The 13,860-nt window shown below is 34.9% G+C and overlaps 1 protein-coding gene across 1 annotated transcript in view; it reads right to left on the reverse strand.

Annotated features, from left to right (window-relative positions):
- Positions 1-5,171, reverse strand: part of LOC114333578 (fasciclin-3) — a 111,477-nt gene extending 106,306 nt beyond the window's left edge. Inside the window, exons 1-2 of the mRNA XM_050643452.1 lie at positions 5,001-5,171; positions 1,461-1,611 (exon numbers count right to left, since the gene is read on the reverse strand). Coding sequence (XP_050499409.1) covers positions 1,461-1,611; positions 5,001-5,147 — 298 coding nt within the window. The 5' untranslated portion in view covers positions 5,148-5,171. The remainder of the gene's footprint in view (positions 1-1,460; positions 1,612-5,000) is intronic.
- Positions 5,172-13,860: the final 8,689 nt, after the last annotated feature.

The following is a 13,860-nucleotide window of genomic DNA, read 5'->3' on the forward strand; positions in this document are numbered from 1 at the left end:
CTTTAATTTAAGCACAAATAATTAAAAATCGTAAATTTGGGTCAAAAGTTATTAACTTTTTAAGAATTTCCATAAGAGCCCATGTTAAAACTTAACTTTGACCCTTAATAGTAATTAAACGGCACGGTAAAACATTTTTTAAAAAATCAAGTCTTAGTTTTTTTAAGTAAACTATAACATACTAAAATTTCATGCAAATCCTTAATTCTTTGCCGAAGGTGTAGAACGTCATTAAACTTGTGATATTTTGAAAATTGATCAAATTATTTTAATTTTGAATTGAAATGATTTAAGTGCACTTTACATCAACAATAAATTGAACAAGAAATTGACAAAGTTATTCAAGGCCAAATTTGACGAGTACAAAATGTATGGTTTGTAAAAGAAAATGAAGGAATTTGATGAAATAGAACAATTGGATATGTTTTATTTTGTCAAATTTCTTTATTTTCTTTTTATTCACGGCAAAATTGGATGTAGAATTGTGTTTTGTATAAGCCAAATTTGACCTTGAATAACTTGTCAATTTCTTGTTCAATTATTGTTGATGTAAAGTGGACTTTAGAATTGAAAAAATACAACAAAACATATAGTAAGAAAACAATATATTAGGTGAATATTGATGGTAATCAAATTATATAAATAAAAGTATTACATACTATGTATTTTGGCAGATCAAACAGGTAGGTTTATACGCATGATACATTAACAATTATTACGTACCTGTTGCTTTTAAAAACTATTTAAAAGTCACTACAATATTATAAACTGTTTTGTTTCTGTCCTCACAACAATAAAACTAATATATTATACATTTGTTTACCTTTACCTTTTCCTCCAAACCACAGCTGTCCTACAGCTGCCATATTGAATAATTTTTGACATGTCATTTGAACATCCAATCAGAACAAAGTTATAATGCGCGTATGCGCCTGGGTGATGCGTATGGGCCTGGTTTTAACATATAAAAATTCACCTTCATCGCGCGTAAAGAAGTATAACTTCAATAATAAAAATAGGTAAGTTACAATATCTGGGACACGTAATGACGATCGGGGATAGCGATAAGAAATAATGCAAAGATTGATAATACAGGGAAAGATAAGAGGAGGAAGGAGTATAGGCAGAAGGAGAATATCATGGTTGAAAAACTTAAGGGACTGATTTAAATGCAGTTCTATAGAACTCTTTAGACGAGCGGTAGATAGAGTCAAGAAAATGATGATGATACCCAACCACCGATTGGTACACGGCACTTAATGAAGAAGAAAGTCGCTATGAAAGGCACCTTAGTGTGAAAAGTATTCCTGTCTAGCTCCTTATTTGTAATTCGATTTAAGCTGGTTAGGACCATAAATGAAACATATGTAGTTTATTATATGAAAGGATGACCATTATAGGTCCTGAAGGCTTGTTAGAGCTCTGAATGAAGAGTATAGCTATTAAAAAACTTTACTTACTTCCTACAATCAGCTGCATGACTCCTACTGATTCCGATGTTTCACTTGGTATACCAATAGTACATTTGATTGGCCCATTATGTTTTTCTTCGACTCGATGAATGGTGACACCGCATTGGCCAGCATCCAGTCCATTTCCGAAATATGATATCTGGAAAATCAAATTGAGTTAAATGAATTGTTTTTTAAGTGGATATATAGGTATTACTCTGGCAAAGTAGCTAACTGCAAGAAAAAGTTATTTACCAGCAATTTTATTTAATAATAATTATAATTTTTAATAATAATTATACAGGTTTCAAATGAGAATATTTGTATTTTAAACGTTAAAAGGTACACTTGTGGTAAGTTCCTCTAAAAAAAGTCTACAACTGAAAAACATATCTAGTTTTATTTTCTTATAAATAAATCAATTTATTACAACAAATCTAAAGCATCTTTGCCGCTTAGTAATGCGTCATTTAGGTGGCTCTAATCGAGTTACTTGGGAACAAAAAAAATTAAGAAAATTTCTCCATGGGAAGTCGAGAAAATGCATTTTTTTTAACGTATAGCGATTTTGAACTTTGAGATTCCATTTTCTCCAACCTAATTTTTGATTGGTTTGGTTTTTTGGCATTTTTCACTCGTAATATCGATAGTTTTTATTATGATACTATATGTTGTGAGTTATTTAAAGATATGAAAATTTTTGTGGAGAAAGAGGAATGAAATAAAAATGTGATGGTTCAAAAATTACCATCCTATTTTATATATAGTCAAATATAAGTCAAACTATGCAATAGAAAAAAAGTTATGTGAATTTATAGACGAGTGGCACTCTCATAAAAAACGCGTATTTCTCGAGATACTGACAACAGTGTGGTGAATGACTAATTTTGGTCATACTTTATGTTTTTGATGGTACTTGGTGATGGTCACTTTGATGGTAAACGAAAATGAGGTTTATTTTGAATCTTATGTGGGGAAACATTGTCAAAATCGAAATTTTAGCCTAAAAAGGAAAAAAAAAATGAAATCACATTTTTTTACGTTTCACTCGCTACAACTCTGTTCCATTTTAATATTTTTTTTTGTGAAATTTTTACAGAATATACAGGGTGTAACAAAAATACAGGTCATAAATTTAATCACATATTATGGGACCAAAAATAGTTCGATTGAACCTAACTTACCTTAGTACAAATGTGCACATAAAAAAACTTACAGCCCTTTGAAGTTACAAAATGAAAATCGATTTTTTCCAATATATCGAAAACTATTAGAGATCTTTTATTGAAAATAGACAAGTGGCATTCTTATGGTAGTAGTACCTTAAGAAAAAATTATAGTGAAATTTGGACACCCCATAAAAATTTTATGGGGGTTTTGTTCCTTTAAACCCCTCCAAACTTTTGTTAAACACATTATTTTAAAAACTTTTTTCCTCTTAGTACTTTATCGAAAAGTCAGTTTTTATCGAGATATTTTGAATATTTGTCAAATCCACCACATATTTGTATATGGCAAGGTACGATTATGGAGACTTGGTAATAATACGAAAATTTATTTATGATTTACATTTTTAGGTATATTTTGAACCATATTAAAAAAGAAGTAATATCTCGATAAAAAGTGCCTTCTCGAAAAAATACAAAGAGGCAAAAGTTTTAAAAACACTGTGTTTAACTAATGGTACCGCAGTAAAAGTTTAATTGGAACATACACAAACATTTAGGGGGTTTAAAGGAACAAAACCCCATAAAAATTTTATGTAAACATATTAAAAAAGAAGCCGCAACTCGATAAAAACTACCTTATCGAAAAAATACTAAGAGGCAAAAAAGTTTTAGAAATATTAAATTTAACTAATGGTACCACAATAATAATTTAATTGGAACGTACACAAAAGTTTGAGGAGGTTTAAGGGAACAAAACCCCATAAAATTTTTATGGGATGCACAAATTTCACTATAATTCTGTTTTAATATGTTCCTGCCATAGGAATTACACATGTCCATTTTCAATAAAAAATCTCAGTTTTCGATTTATTCGAAAAAATCGATTTTCATTTTGTAACTTCAAAGGGCTGTAACTTTCTTTATGTGCATATTTGTACTAAGGTAAATTAGGTTCATTCCAACTATTTTCGGTCTCAGAATATGTGATTAAATTTATGACCTGTATTTTCGTTACACCCTGTATTTGTCACCTTTCTGAAGACAATGGGAGCTGTTTTAATCTATCAGTCTTATTATAATAAAAGTTATGAATTTTTTAAAGTAAAAGGTAAAGTAAAATTTATGTTAAAATATAGAGTACAAAGAACAAAATCTTTAATAGAAAAAAATGGCGCAACTTTTAATTTTAGGCAAAAACGTGATTTATTTTTTTTTATTTTTAAGGTAAAATTGCGATTTTGACAATGTTTCCCCAAAAATTTAAAATAAACCTCATTTTCATTTTCAGCACCATCAAAAACATAAAGTATGACCAAAATTATAAACTAAAAAGTTTGTTATCCAACTTTTTTAAGTAAACATGAAACTAACGAAATCCGACGACAAAATGGTTAAACATTAACAACTTCTCTTTTAGTTTGTTTAAACGTATCTAACAAATCTCATTGTTATCTAAATACATCAAGGATAATACAGTAAAATTATCGAAAGTAAATATTTATAGCAGCCAAAGATACAGATACGAGATAAAGTTGAAAAATCATCTAAATTGATTTCTCGCATTTTTGCATAAAATTTAATTTTTCAACATGTTCCACCAATTTTAGAGAAAAATAATCTTCAGAGTCGGATTCAGCGACCTCGAAAACATAAAGAATGAACAGTGAAAGCCATTCACCTGAAAGATGATTTTCGTGGTCGGTAAAACATCATTTTAGGGGTTGCTGGCGGTTGCCAAATATTATTACATACACCTGACGCCAATTAAAATAAAAGGATTACTGTATGCAGACGACCTGATACTTATAGCGGAAAACCAGAGAAAGATGCAACGAATAATAATTGATAATATATATCGACTGAGGGATAAAATAAAGTTGCAATCACAGTTAATACTCCCCTATGGAACCGCTATATGCAAGTGAGACTTGGATTACAAATAAAAGACACGAAAGTACCATAAATGTAGCAGTGATAAAGCAACTAACAAAAATAGCTGGAAAGACGAAGCTGGATAGGGGAAAGAAACGAAAACATCATAGACATGCTAAAATAGGAATCAATTGAGAAAAAAGAAAACCGAATTGGTATGGACACATAATTCGAATTGGCAAGAACCTAATAAAGAAAGTGACAAAGACCAAAAGACAAGGAAGAAGAAGAAGGGGTAGACCAATAAAAGGGTCAATGGTAAAAATCCAGGAAATCTAGGAAATCTTAATCAGGAGAGGGAAGATAGTGCACATATGAAGTAAAAGGCAGAAGAAAAAAAGGATGGAGGAAATGAGTAAAAGATGGACAGGTGCCAACAAGATCCGATAGTGCATAATAAATGCGAAAAGAAGAGAAATATTAAAGTGTATAAAATTTGAAAACTTACCTCGCCATTAGCTGACGAAAGCTGTTTATTTAAGTTAACACCACCACCACCACCAGGTAGTTCTATTCGGCAGTACTGTAAAGCTACTCCTACACGACACAAAAATGTTGCGTTCTGTCCTGGAAGAACTAGGAGCTCCTTGTTCATAATATCTACTTGAGCTGCCCATAATTCTGAAAAAAAAAATAAGCATTAGGTACAATGTATTACTCTCAGTTATTAACAAAAATGAATTCATATTTTTCATCAATAATTGTAAATTATATGTAATGTAGTAATTATTGTAACTTAAAGTAGTTAGGATCGCAGGTTCCACGTCCTCAGAAGTAGCAATTAGAAGTGAAGTTAGACAAGGATGTGTACTGTCACCCCTGCTATTTTCTCTTTACTCCGAGTTTCTATTTAAGGGGGCACTGGAGGAATACAAGGATGGAGTCAAGGTGAATGGCTTAAACAGCAACAGCATCAGATACGCCGATGACACGGTGTTGATTGCTGATTCTGACTTGGGTCTGCAACGACTCGTCGACAGGTCCAACTCGGTCTGTGAGCAATTTGGTATGAAACTAAACAATAAGAAAAACAAAGCAATTTCAATCCAAAAAAATTAAAATGTACCTCAACTTTGCACAATAAATTGGCACATTTTAGAACAGGTCAATAGATTTAAGTACCTGGGCATGGGATGTTAGATCGATAGCATCCTAAATACTGATCTAGAAATAAGATTAAGAACAAAATTGGCCAGAAAATCTTTAAAAAAAATCAGAAGACTGATATGTGATTCTCGAATAAAAATCTAAATCGGACTACGTCCGAATATGCGATATATGCGGGGATCCGATATAGGAGATGATAACATACCATTCTATCCACAAATATAAAATGGAAATACCTTTCCAGGTGGAAATACACTCCAGAGAGGTATGGGAAGATCCTGGCAGACATCTGAAGTGTGAGACACCTGGTTTACAGATGGGTCCAAGACAGAAAATGGTTCGGGATCAGGAGTATAAATATAGTGAGGATAGGAACTATAACGGTTCCTTCCCACTAGGAGAATATACCTCTGTATTTCAGGCAGAGGTATATGCAATCCTGCACTGTGCACGGATAAACAGATTGAGGACTTATACTAATAAGAGAATCAATATCTGTTCAGACAGCCAAGCGGCCTTGAGGGCTTTAAAGAGCCCAAGAATAACCTCAAGGCTTGTATGGGAATGCCGCGAAGAACTTGACACCCTGGCGGAACATAATGAGGTAAAACTCATTTGGGTGCCTGGACATCAAGAGCTCGCTGGTAATGAGAAAGCTGACGAACTTGCTAGAAGAGGATCAGCAACAAGATACTTCGGTCCAGAACCGGCACTGGGAGTGCCCAAAAGCACAATCAGAGGCTGGATACGAAGACAGAACAAAGAATACTGGGAAGAAGTTCCCACGCAAAAGCATGCGAAGAGATTTATACCTCAGACATGCGCAAAAAGAGCTGAAGAACTGTTCAAAATGAACAGGAATCAGCTCAAAATCACAACATGTTTCCTAACTGGACACTTTCCAGTAAAAAGACACCTACACACGATAGGACTATATAAAGGAGATCTCAGTTGCAGACTATGCAATAGAGAGACCGACACAGTCAGACATTTATTGTTCGATTGAGAGGCTCTGGGCCGCAAGAGACAAGCAATATATGGAGACTGCAGACCAAGTCCGACAGTATATGGCACTAACCCAATGGACCTTTACAGGCTAGTGAAGGGCACTACTATATTGGAGTGAGTGTCATAAGAACAAATGGAAGAAAGCACAATAAGCTGAAAAGCTGCAGTGCGACCTGGATGCATGCACGGACGGCTTCCAGTAAAAAAACGTCGGATTTATTGAAACTCCTCTCTATGCAGTTGAAATGTTAACATTGAATTTAAGCGAAAGCAATGTATATTTGTGAAATAATTTTTTTTTCTGTTTTCTTACAGCAGTAAAATGTATTTTGAATTAAATAAATAAACATACATTCTTGTTTTTGTGTCAATTAATTTAATTTAATATTTTTTTTTTGGACACTTTATAAATAATTATATTATGTTGATATTACTGAATAGAGACTTGAATAACCTTTCAAATGAGCTAGCACACGGCCCCTATTCTCATTCAAAAATCACGCATTTTTGCATCACCCCAATATGGAAGACGTCATTAGTCATCATCATTCTTTTTGCCTTATCTCTATGCGGGGTTGGCTTCCCTAATTGCATTTCTCCACACAATTCTATCTTGGGTCATATCAATTTTAATCCCCTTTACCAACATGTCCTGCCTTATCGTCTCCCCCCAGGTCTTCTTTGGTCTTCCTCTCCTACTCCTTCCAGGAACCTGCACTTCAGCTATTCTTCGTATTAGGTGATTAACGTCTCGACGTTGAACATGACCAAACCATCTTAACCTATGCTCTCTCATTTTGGCATCAATTGGTGCCACACTTAGACTTCCCCTAATATACTCATTTCTAATTTTATCCTTCTTTGTCACTCCACTCATCCATCTAAGCATTCTCATTTCCGCCACAGGCATTCGTTGTTCCGCTTTCTTTTTCACTGCCCAACATTCAGTTCCGTACATCATAGCCGGTGTTATGGCTGTTTTATAGAATTTTCCTTTCAGCTTCATTGGAATTTTTCTGTCACACAACACACCACTCGCTTCTTTCCACTTCATCTATCCAGCCCTAATTCTACTGCATGTATCTCCATTTATTTCTCCATTACTCTGTAATTCTGATCCTAGGTACTTAAAACTATTGCTTTTCACAATAATATCACTATCCAAAGATACCCTTTTATTTGTAGTAACTCCATCTTGAAATGAACATTCCAAATACTCTGTTTTTGCTCTACTAAGTTTTAAACCTTTTTCCTCCAGAGCTTGCCTCCACTGTTCCAGTTTTTGTTCTCAGTCTCTTTCACTATTTCCTACTAACACGACATCATCAGCATACATTAAGCACCATGGAATCTTACCCTGTAGTTTCGCTGTTATCTGGTCCAAAACTAATATATAATGAGAATAAATACGGACTAAACACAGAGCCTTGGTGCAATCCTACTTTCACATGAAATTTATCAGTCTCTCCCACACATGCCCTAACACTAGTCGTTACTCCTTCATACATATCCCTCACAATCTTTACATATTCACCAGGGACTCCTTTCTTATTGAGTGCCCACCACAGAATATCTGGAGGAACTCTATCATATGCTTTCTCAAGATCAATGAATACCATATGAGCGTTTGTTTCTTTACTCCTGTATTTTTCCATCAACTGCCTTATAATGAAAATTGCATCTGTTGTTGATCTACCCTGCATAAAGCCAAATTGATTCTCGGATATTTCGGTCTCTTCACGTATCCGTCCATCAATTACTCTTTCCCATATTTTCATGGTGTGGCTAAGCAGTTTTATAGCCTGTAGTTTGTACATTGTTGTATATCTCCCTTGTTTTTGTAAACAGGTACCAGTATACTGCTTCTCCATTCGTCTGGCTTTTCCTTTCATTATTTTTTGAAGCGCTTGAGCCACTTCCTCGTTTGTTATTTTGGTGACCATTGCTGCTACTGTCTCCGTTGACTCTACAAACTGTCTGTCAAATTCTTCATTTAATATGCTGTCAAAGTACTTTCTCCATCTGTTTTTGACATTCCTTTCGTGAACTAGTATTTTATTATTTTCATCTCGGATACATCTAATCTGATTAAAATCTTTTGCTTCTTTGCTCTCTGTTTGGCTATTTTATATATCTTCTTTTAGCCTTCCCTGGTATCAAGTTGATCGTATAGGTTTGAATACGCTTCTGCTTTGGCTTTTGCTACTGCTACTTTCGCTTCCTTTTTCGCCACCATATAGTTTTGAAGATCTGTGTCGGATCTGGTTTCTTGCCACTTTTTATATAATTTTTTCTTCTCTTTTATTTTTCCTTGTAGTTCATTTGACCACCACCAAGTCTCTTTATCCTCAAACTTTTTTCCTGACATTTTCCCAAGTATTTCAATAGCAGTCTCTCTAATACTACTGGCCATTTTTCTCCAAATTGTATTAGGGCTTCCTTTCATGTTCCAAAATATTTTTTCTACTGTTCTTCTCCTGAATAGACCTTCTTTCTCATCTTTCAGCAGCCACCACTTGATTTTTTGTGGTCCTCTCCGATTTTTTTGTTTAGTTTCGCTTTTTCCTTCGATGTCCAGAACAAGCAGCTTATGTTGTTGGCTTACTGTCTCACTAACTATTACCTTGCAGTCCTTGCATTCACGTATGTCTTCTTTCCTTATCATGAAGTAGTCTATTTGGGATTGATGTTGTCCACTTTTGTAGGTAATAAGTTGAGTTTCTCTCTTTTTAAAGAATGTGTTAACAATCGCCATATCCAAAGCTGTTGCTAATTCAAGCATGTCATCTCCAGCTTCATTTTTGACATTATGCCAGTCATTAGTATGGTATAAATATGCCAAAAAATAATAATTTAAAAATAAAAATCGAACTGTTTCGGGATTTTTACATAGTGTACATTACACGGTTTACATACTGTATATGTATATTATAATGGATTCAGGATGCCGTAAGTGTTTACACAGCCTGTTTACTATTGTTTTCGTTAAAATCTAAATGTATAGTATTCCCAACAATATCTCCGTTTCAGCTCTATATCGCTCCTAGTAAAATGTAATATGATACTTTCGGTATAAAATATCAGTTTGAGAAGACGAGATCTGTCGGCTTTCCGACAGTATTAAATTCAAATAACAGTCCTGATTCGCCGCCACACAAAGAAAATAAGACCGAAAAAAATCATATTAGACCTTTATTATCAGCTCCCGTCCATAGTTTGATTTTCTTTTTTCCTTTTGTTTTCTATTTTCCGCTGCCCTGGCCACATATTTACATCCCGCATCGAAAACAAACACCTTGTTAAAGAACCGAGGATGAAATAGTCCAGGAAAAACAAAAAAAAGTTATATTTACTGCAGATGTCATTGAAAAATACATACATGAAAATGTTGAAAAATGCAATTAATTTTTTATGGTTTTTAACTAAAAGCTGTTCTAACTGACTCCTAGTATTTGTAACATAATTATAGATGCATAATCTAACTAACGAATAAAGGCATCCATATGGAAATGGAGAATTCCTCTGTTATCTACAGACGACACCGTACTGACTGATAATAATGCTATAGAATAGAACTACAAGAAAATCTATAACACAAAGACTACTGGAAACGGCAGAGATGAGAGTAATGAGAAGAATTACAGGAAATAAGCTCAGAGATCGAAAGAAGAGTATAGACATTAGAAGACAATGTAAATAGAAAAAAGAATGTGTGTGTACTTTGTACGCACGTAAGAAGTTTTACTTCTATTATATTATGATTTCAGCGAAATAAAATACACAGTTTATTTTATTAAATATTAAACTGATTTTAATAGTTACTTACCACTTTCCAAAAATCCAAAAATTAAAAAAAGAAAAAAAAGGACAGCAATTGCCCGCATTTGAACCCGGGACCTCTTTTTATTGGGGTTTTCAAACTAATATACCTTTTACACACAAGATCTTTTTCTTCAATTTTTGAAGTGAATAGAATTCAAATTAGTTCAATAAAATTAAATAAATTACCTTGGCAAATTATTACACGCAAAAACAAATCAACCAAACATATCAGTATTTCCCTATCCTGCCAAATTAAACTGCGCAGCCCAAATTAAATTAGCTTGTAAGAAACGGATACTAAATTTACAGAATATTCACAAAGAAAAACTATACAAACTAATTTTATTTTATTGTTCATTTCTTTATGATTTTTTGACATTGCAATATTGTTCTCGAAAATCAGTTAAATTTCAATTATTTCAACTGTTAATTGTCCCTTTTTTCTTTTATAAGTTTAAATATCTGAATATATAAATAAGAACAAATGTTTTTTTATCAGAACTCTCTAGCTAAAATTCCTTCCTTTGTTTTGCATCCGGAATCTATGTAAAACATCCGAACAATCCTTCCTATTTTTATTTACTGAAAAAATTTCCTTGCCTATAGTTCTCCCGACGAATAACAAACGATTTGTACTTAAAAATAATGTAAAATTCAAATAATACAAACTTCTAACAATCAGCATTCCTAGGTCAGAACTGCTACCAGGTTTTAACTCTAAGAGCTGGTTGACACGATCCAAGTGTACTTGGATTCCAACTTGGAGCAAGTGCACTTGTACAAGTGTTCTTGGACTAAGTTGGTTGCCACGGTTTAATGACTTGAATGCCAAATAACCATTGTAAAGGTGTTTACTTGTTTATACATAGTACGCATGGCATTAATTTTTTTTAATACATCGTTTTCAGTGAGACCAGGTATATTTATGTGCATTTTGTTCGTTGTAAGGCCGCACTTCTAGCATCCTGATTTATATATTCCTTTATCCGGACATTCCTTAAGGCTTCCTCAGCTTCGTATAATTCCATGAATCTAACGCTCTCGCTGTCAGATCATTTTCTTTTTGTATTTACATCTCGTTTTGTATTTTCCGACAACGACGCCATTTTAATTTTACTATTGGCCGACACTACTTGGATCCAAGAAAGTTGGCTAGCCTCCTAGTTAACTTGGATAGAACCTGTTGATACAAGTGTACATAGATGGACGAATAGGTGACACGATCAATGTAGTTTCTAAGTGTTGCGCGCGCAGCGTCCAAGCAGACTTTGACCAAGTACACTTCGATCGTATTAACCCGCCTTTAAAGGCGGTTGAACTGGTACACTCTCGATCAAGGAACAGTTGAAAGAATGGATGACACTTGGAAAATATGCTCCGAAGAAGGCGAATACTGTCCTATCGACCGGAAAAGTGACGGTTACCATTTTCTGGGGCTCTAATATGCCGAATTAGTGGGCTCATTCCATGCCGAATTAGAGAAAAAACGACTTCAACTGGCATAGAAAAAAGTACTCTTCCACCATGAAAACGCACCGTCTCACACCTCCACCGTCGCCAGGGAAAAATTGATCAAATAGGACTACGAACTGTTGCTCCATCCACTGCATTCTCGAGACTTGACCCCGTGTGATCTCTTTTTGAAATGAATTTCGACTCGATTCAAGTTCTCTGTTAACCCAGGTATGACAATACCAAAAGGCACCGTTAGGAAAATATTCCAATTTACGGTTCAGAGAACCTGTATGAAACGAGTCCGAATACTCTAATACAGAGTATGGCATTAGTAAAATAAGAAAATCTACGGTTTCGTTTTGATTTAAATCTGTCTCCCTCCATCCTCCGATAGTACTACTTCTAGGTCTACCTGTTGTAAAGGAGGCTCTGAGAAAGACAAATTTACACCATGAGTCTCCTTGACAACAGGTAGACCTAGAAATAGTACTATCGGAGGATGGAGGGAGACAGATTTAAATCAAAACAAAACCGTGGATTTTCTTATTTTATTAACGCCATACTCTGTAGTAGAGTACACAGACTCGTTTCATACAGGTTCTCTGAACCGTAAATTGGAATATTTTCCTAACGGTGCCTTTTGGTATTGTCATACCTGGGTTAAACAGAGAACTTCTTCCTTTATACGGCGGATGTACCTGAAACAAAATCGAGAAAATTCGCTTATGCAGACGACCTGGCCATTGGCTTCCAAGATAATAGTAATAAAGCTGGAGAACGAGCTCTAAACGAGGACCTAACTACACTTAGTAACTACTTTAAGAACTGGCGCTTACGTCCTAACACAAGCAAAACTGAAACCCGTCTCTTTCACCTGTCGAATCAACTTGCGGGCGATACCCTCAATGTAACTCTAAATGATGCAGCTATCAAACATAACAACAACCCCAAATATCTAGGCGTTACACTTGATAGAACACTCACCTTCAAAAGCCATCTTACAAACGCAGCCGGTAAACTGAGAACAAGAAACAATATAATAACAAAACTTGCTGGAACAACTTGGGGTGCTTCTGCAGATACTCTTCGGATCTCTGCTCTAGCTTTGGTTTTTTCAGTGGCAGAATATTGTGCACCAGTACGGTTAAATAGTGCACATACAAACCAAATCTATGTCCAACTTAATCAAACCATGAGAATAATCACTGGAACAATAAAATCAACACCAGTGAGATGGCTGCCTACTTTGAGCAATATTGCTCCACCAGATCTACGCCGTACAGCAGCGTTAGTGAGAGAGTATCAGAAAATTGTAGCCAACGTACAATTACCAATCCATCAAGACATACCAGACATCTCAAAAGAGCACCAGCGACTGAGGTCTAGAAATCCTCCAATCAGGTCTGCCCGAACAATTGGTGATTCCTATGATATACGAAGGCAATGGTCCACAAGATGGATGCCAACAATAGCAACAGACTATATTCAGATATCCACCCCAACCCAGGGTTTCATCGGATCGGGTCTGCCCCGGCCCACCTGGGCGAGGCTTAATCGCATACGTACCGGACATGGTAAATGTGCTGATTCTCTGTTAAAATGGGGTCGTGCGGAAAGTCCACAGTGCGATTGTGGATCGCCTAGACAGACCATAAGTCATTGTGATTCAGATTGCCTAAATCGTGCCTACCGTGGAAACCTCCAGGACTTTGTGGAATGCTCCCCAGAAGCAATTGAATGGCTATGTAAATTGGACATTAATATTTAGATGTATTCATTATATTTTAGTGTTTGAATAATATATATTATATTTGTGTATTTATCGTACTGTGAAAGTCCATACGCTAAATAAATAAAACAGAGAACTTGAATCGAGTCGAAATTCATTTCACTTATTCCTCGTTAGAGGGCGTTCT

This window comes from Diabrotica virgifera, chromosome 2 (genome assembly GCF_917563875.1).
Source record: "Diabrotica virgifera virgifera chromosome 2, PGI_DIABVI_V3a".
Lineage (NCBI taxonomy): Eukaryota > Metazoa > Arthropoda > Insecta > Coleoptera > Chrysomelidae > Diabrotica > Diabrotica virgifera.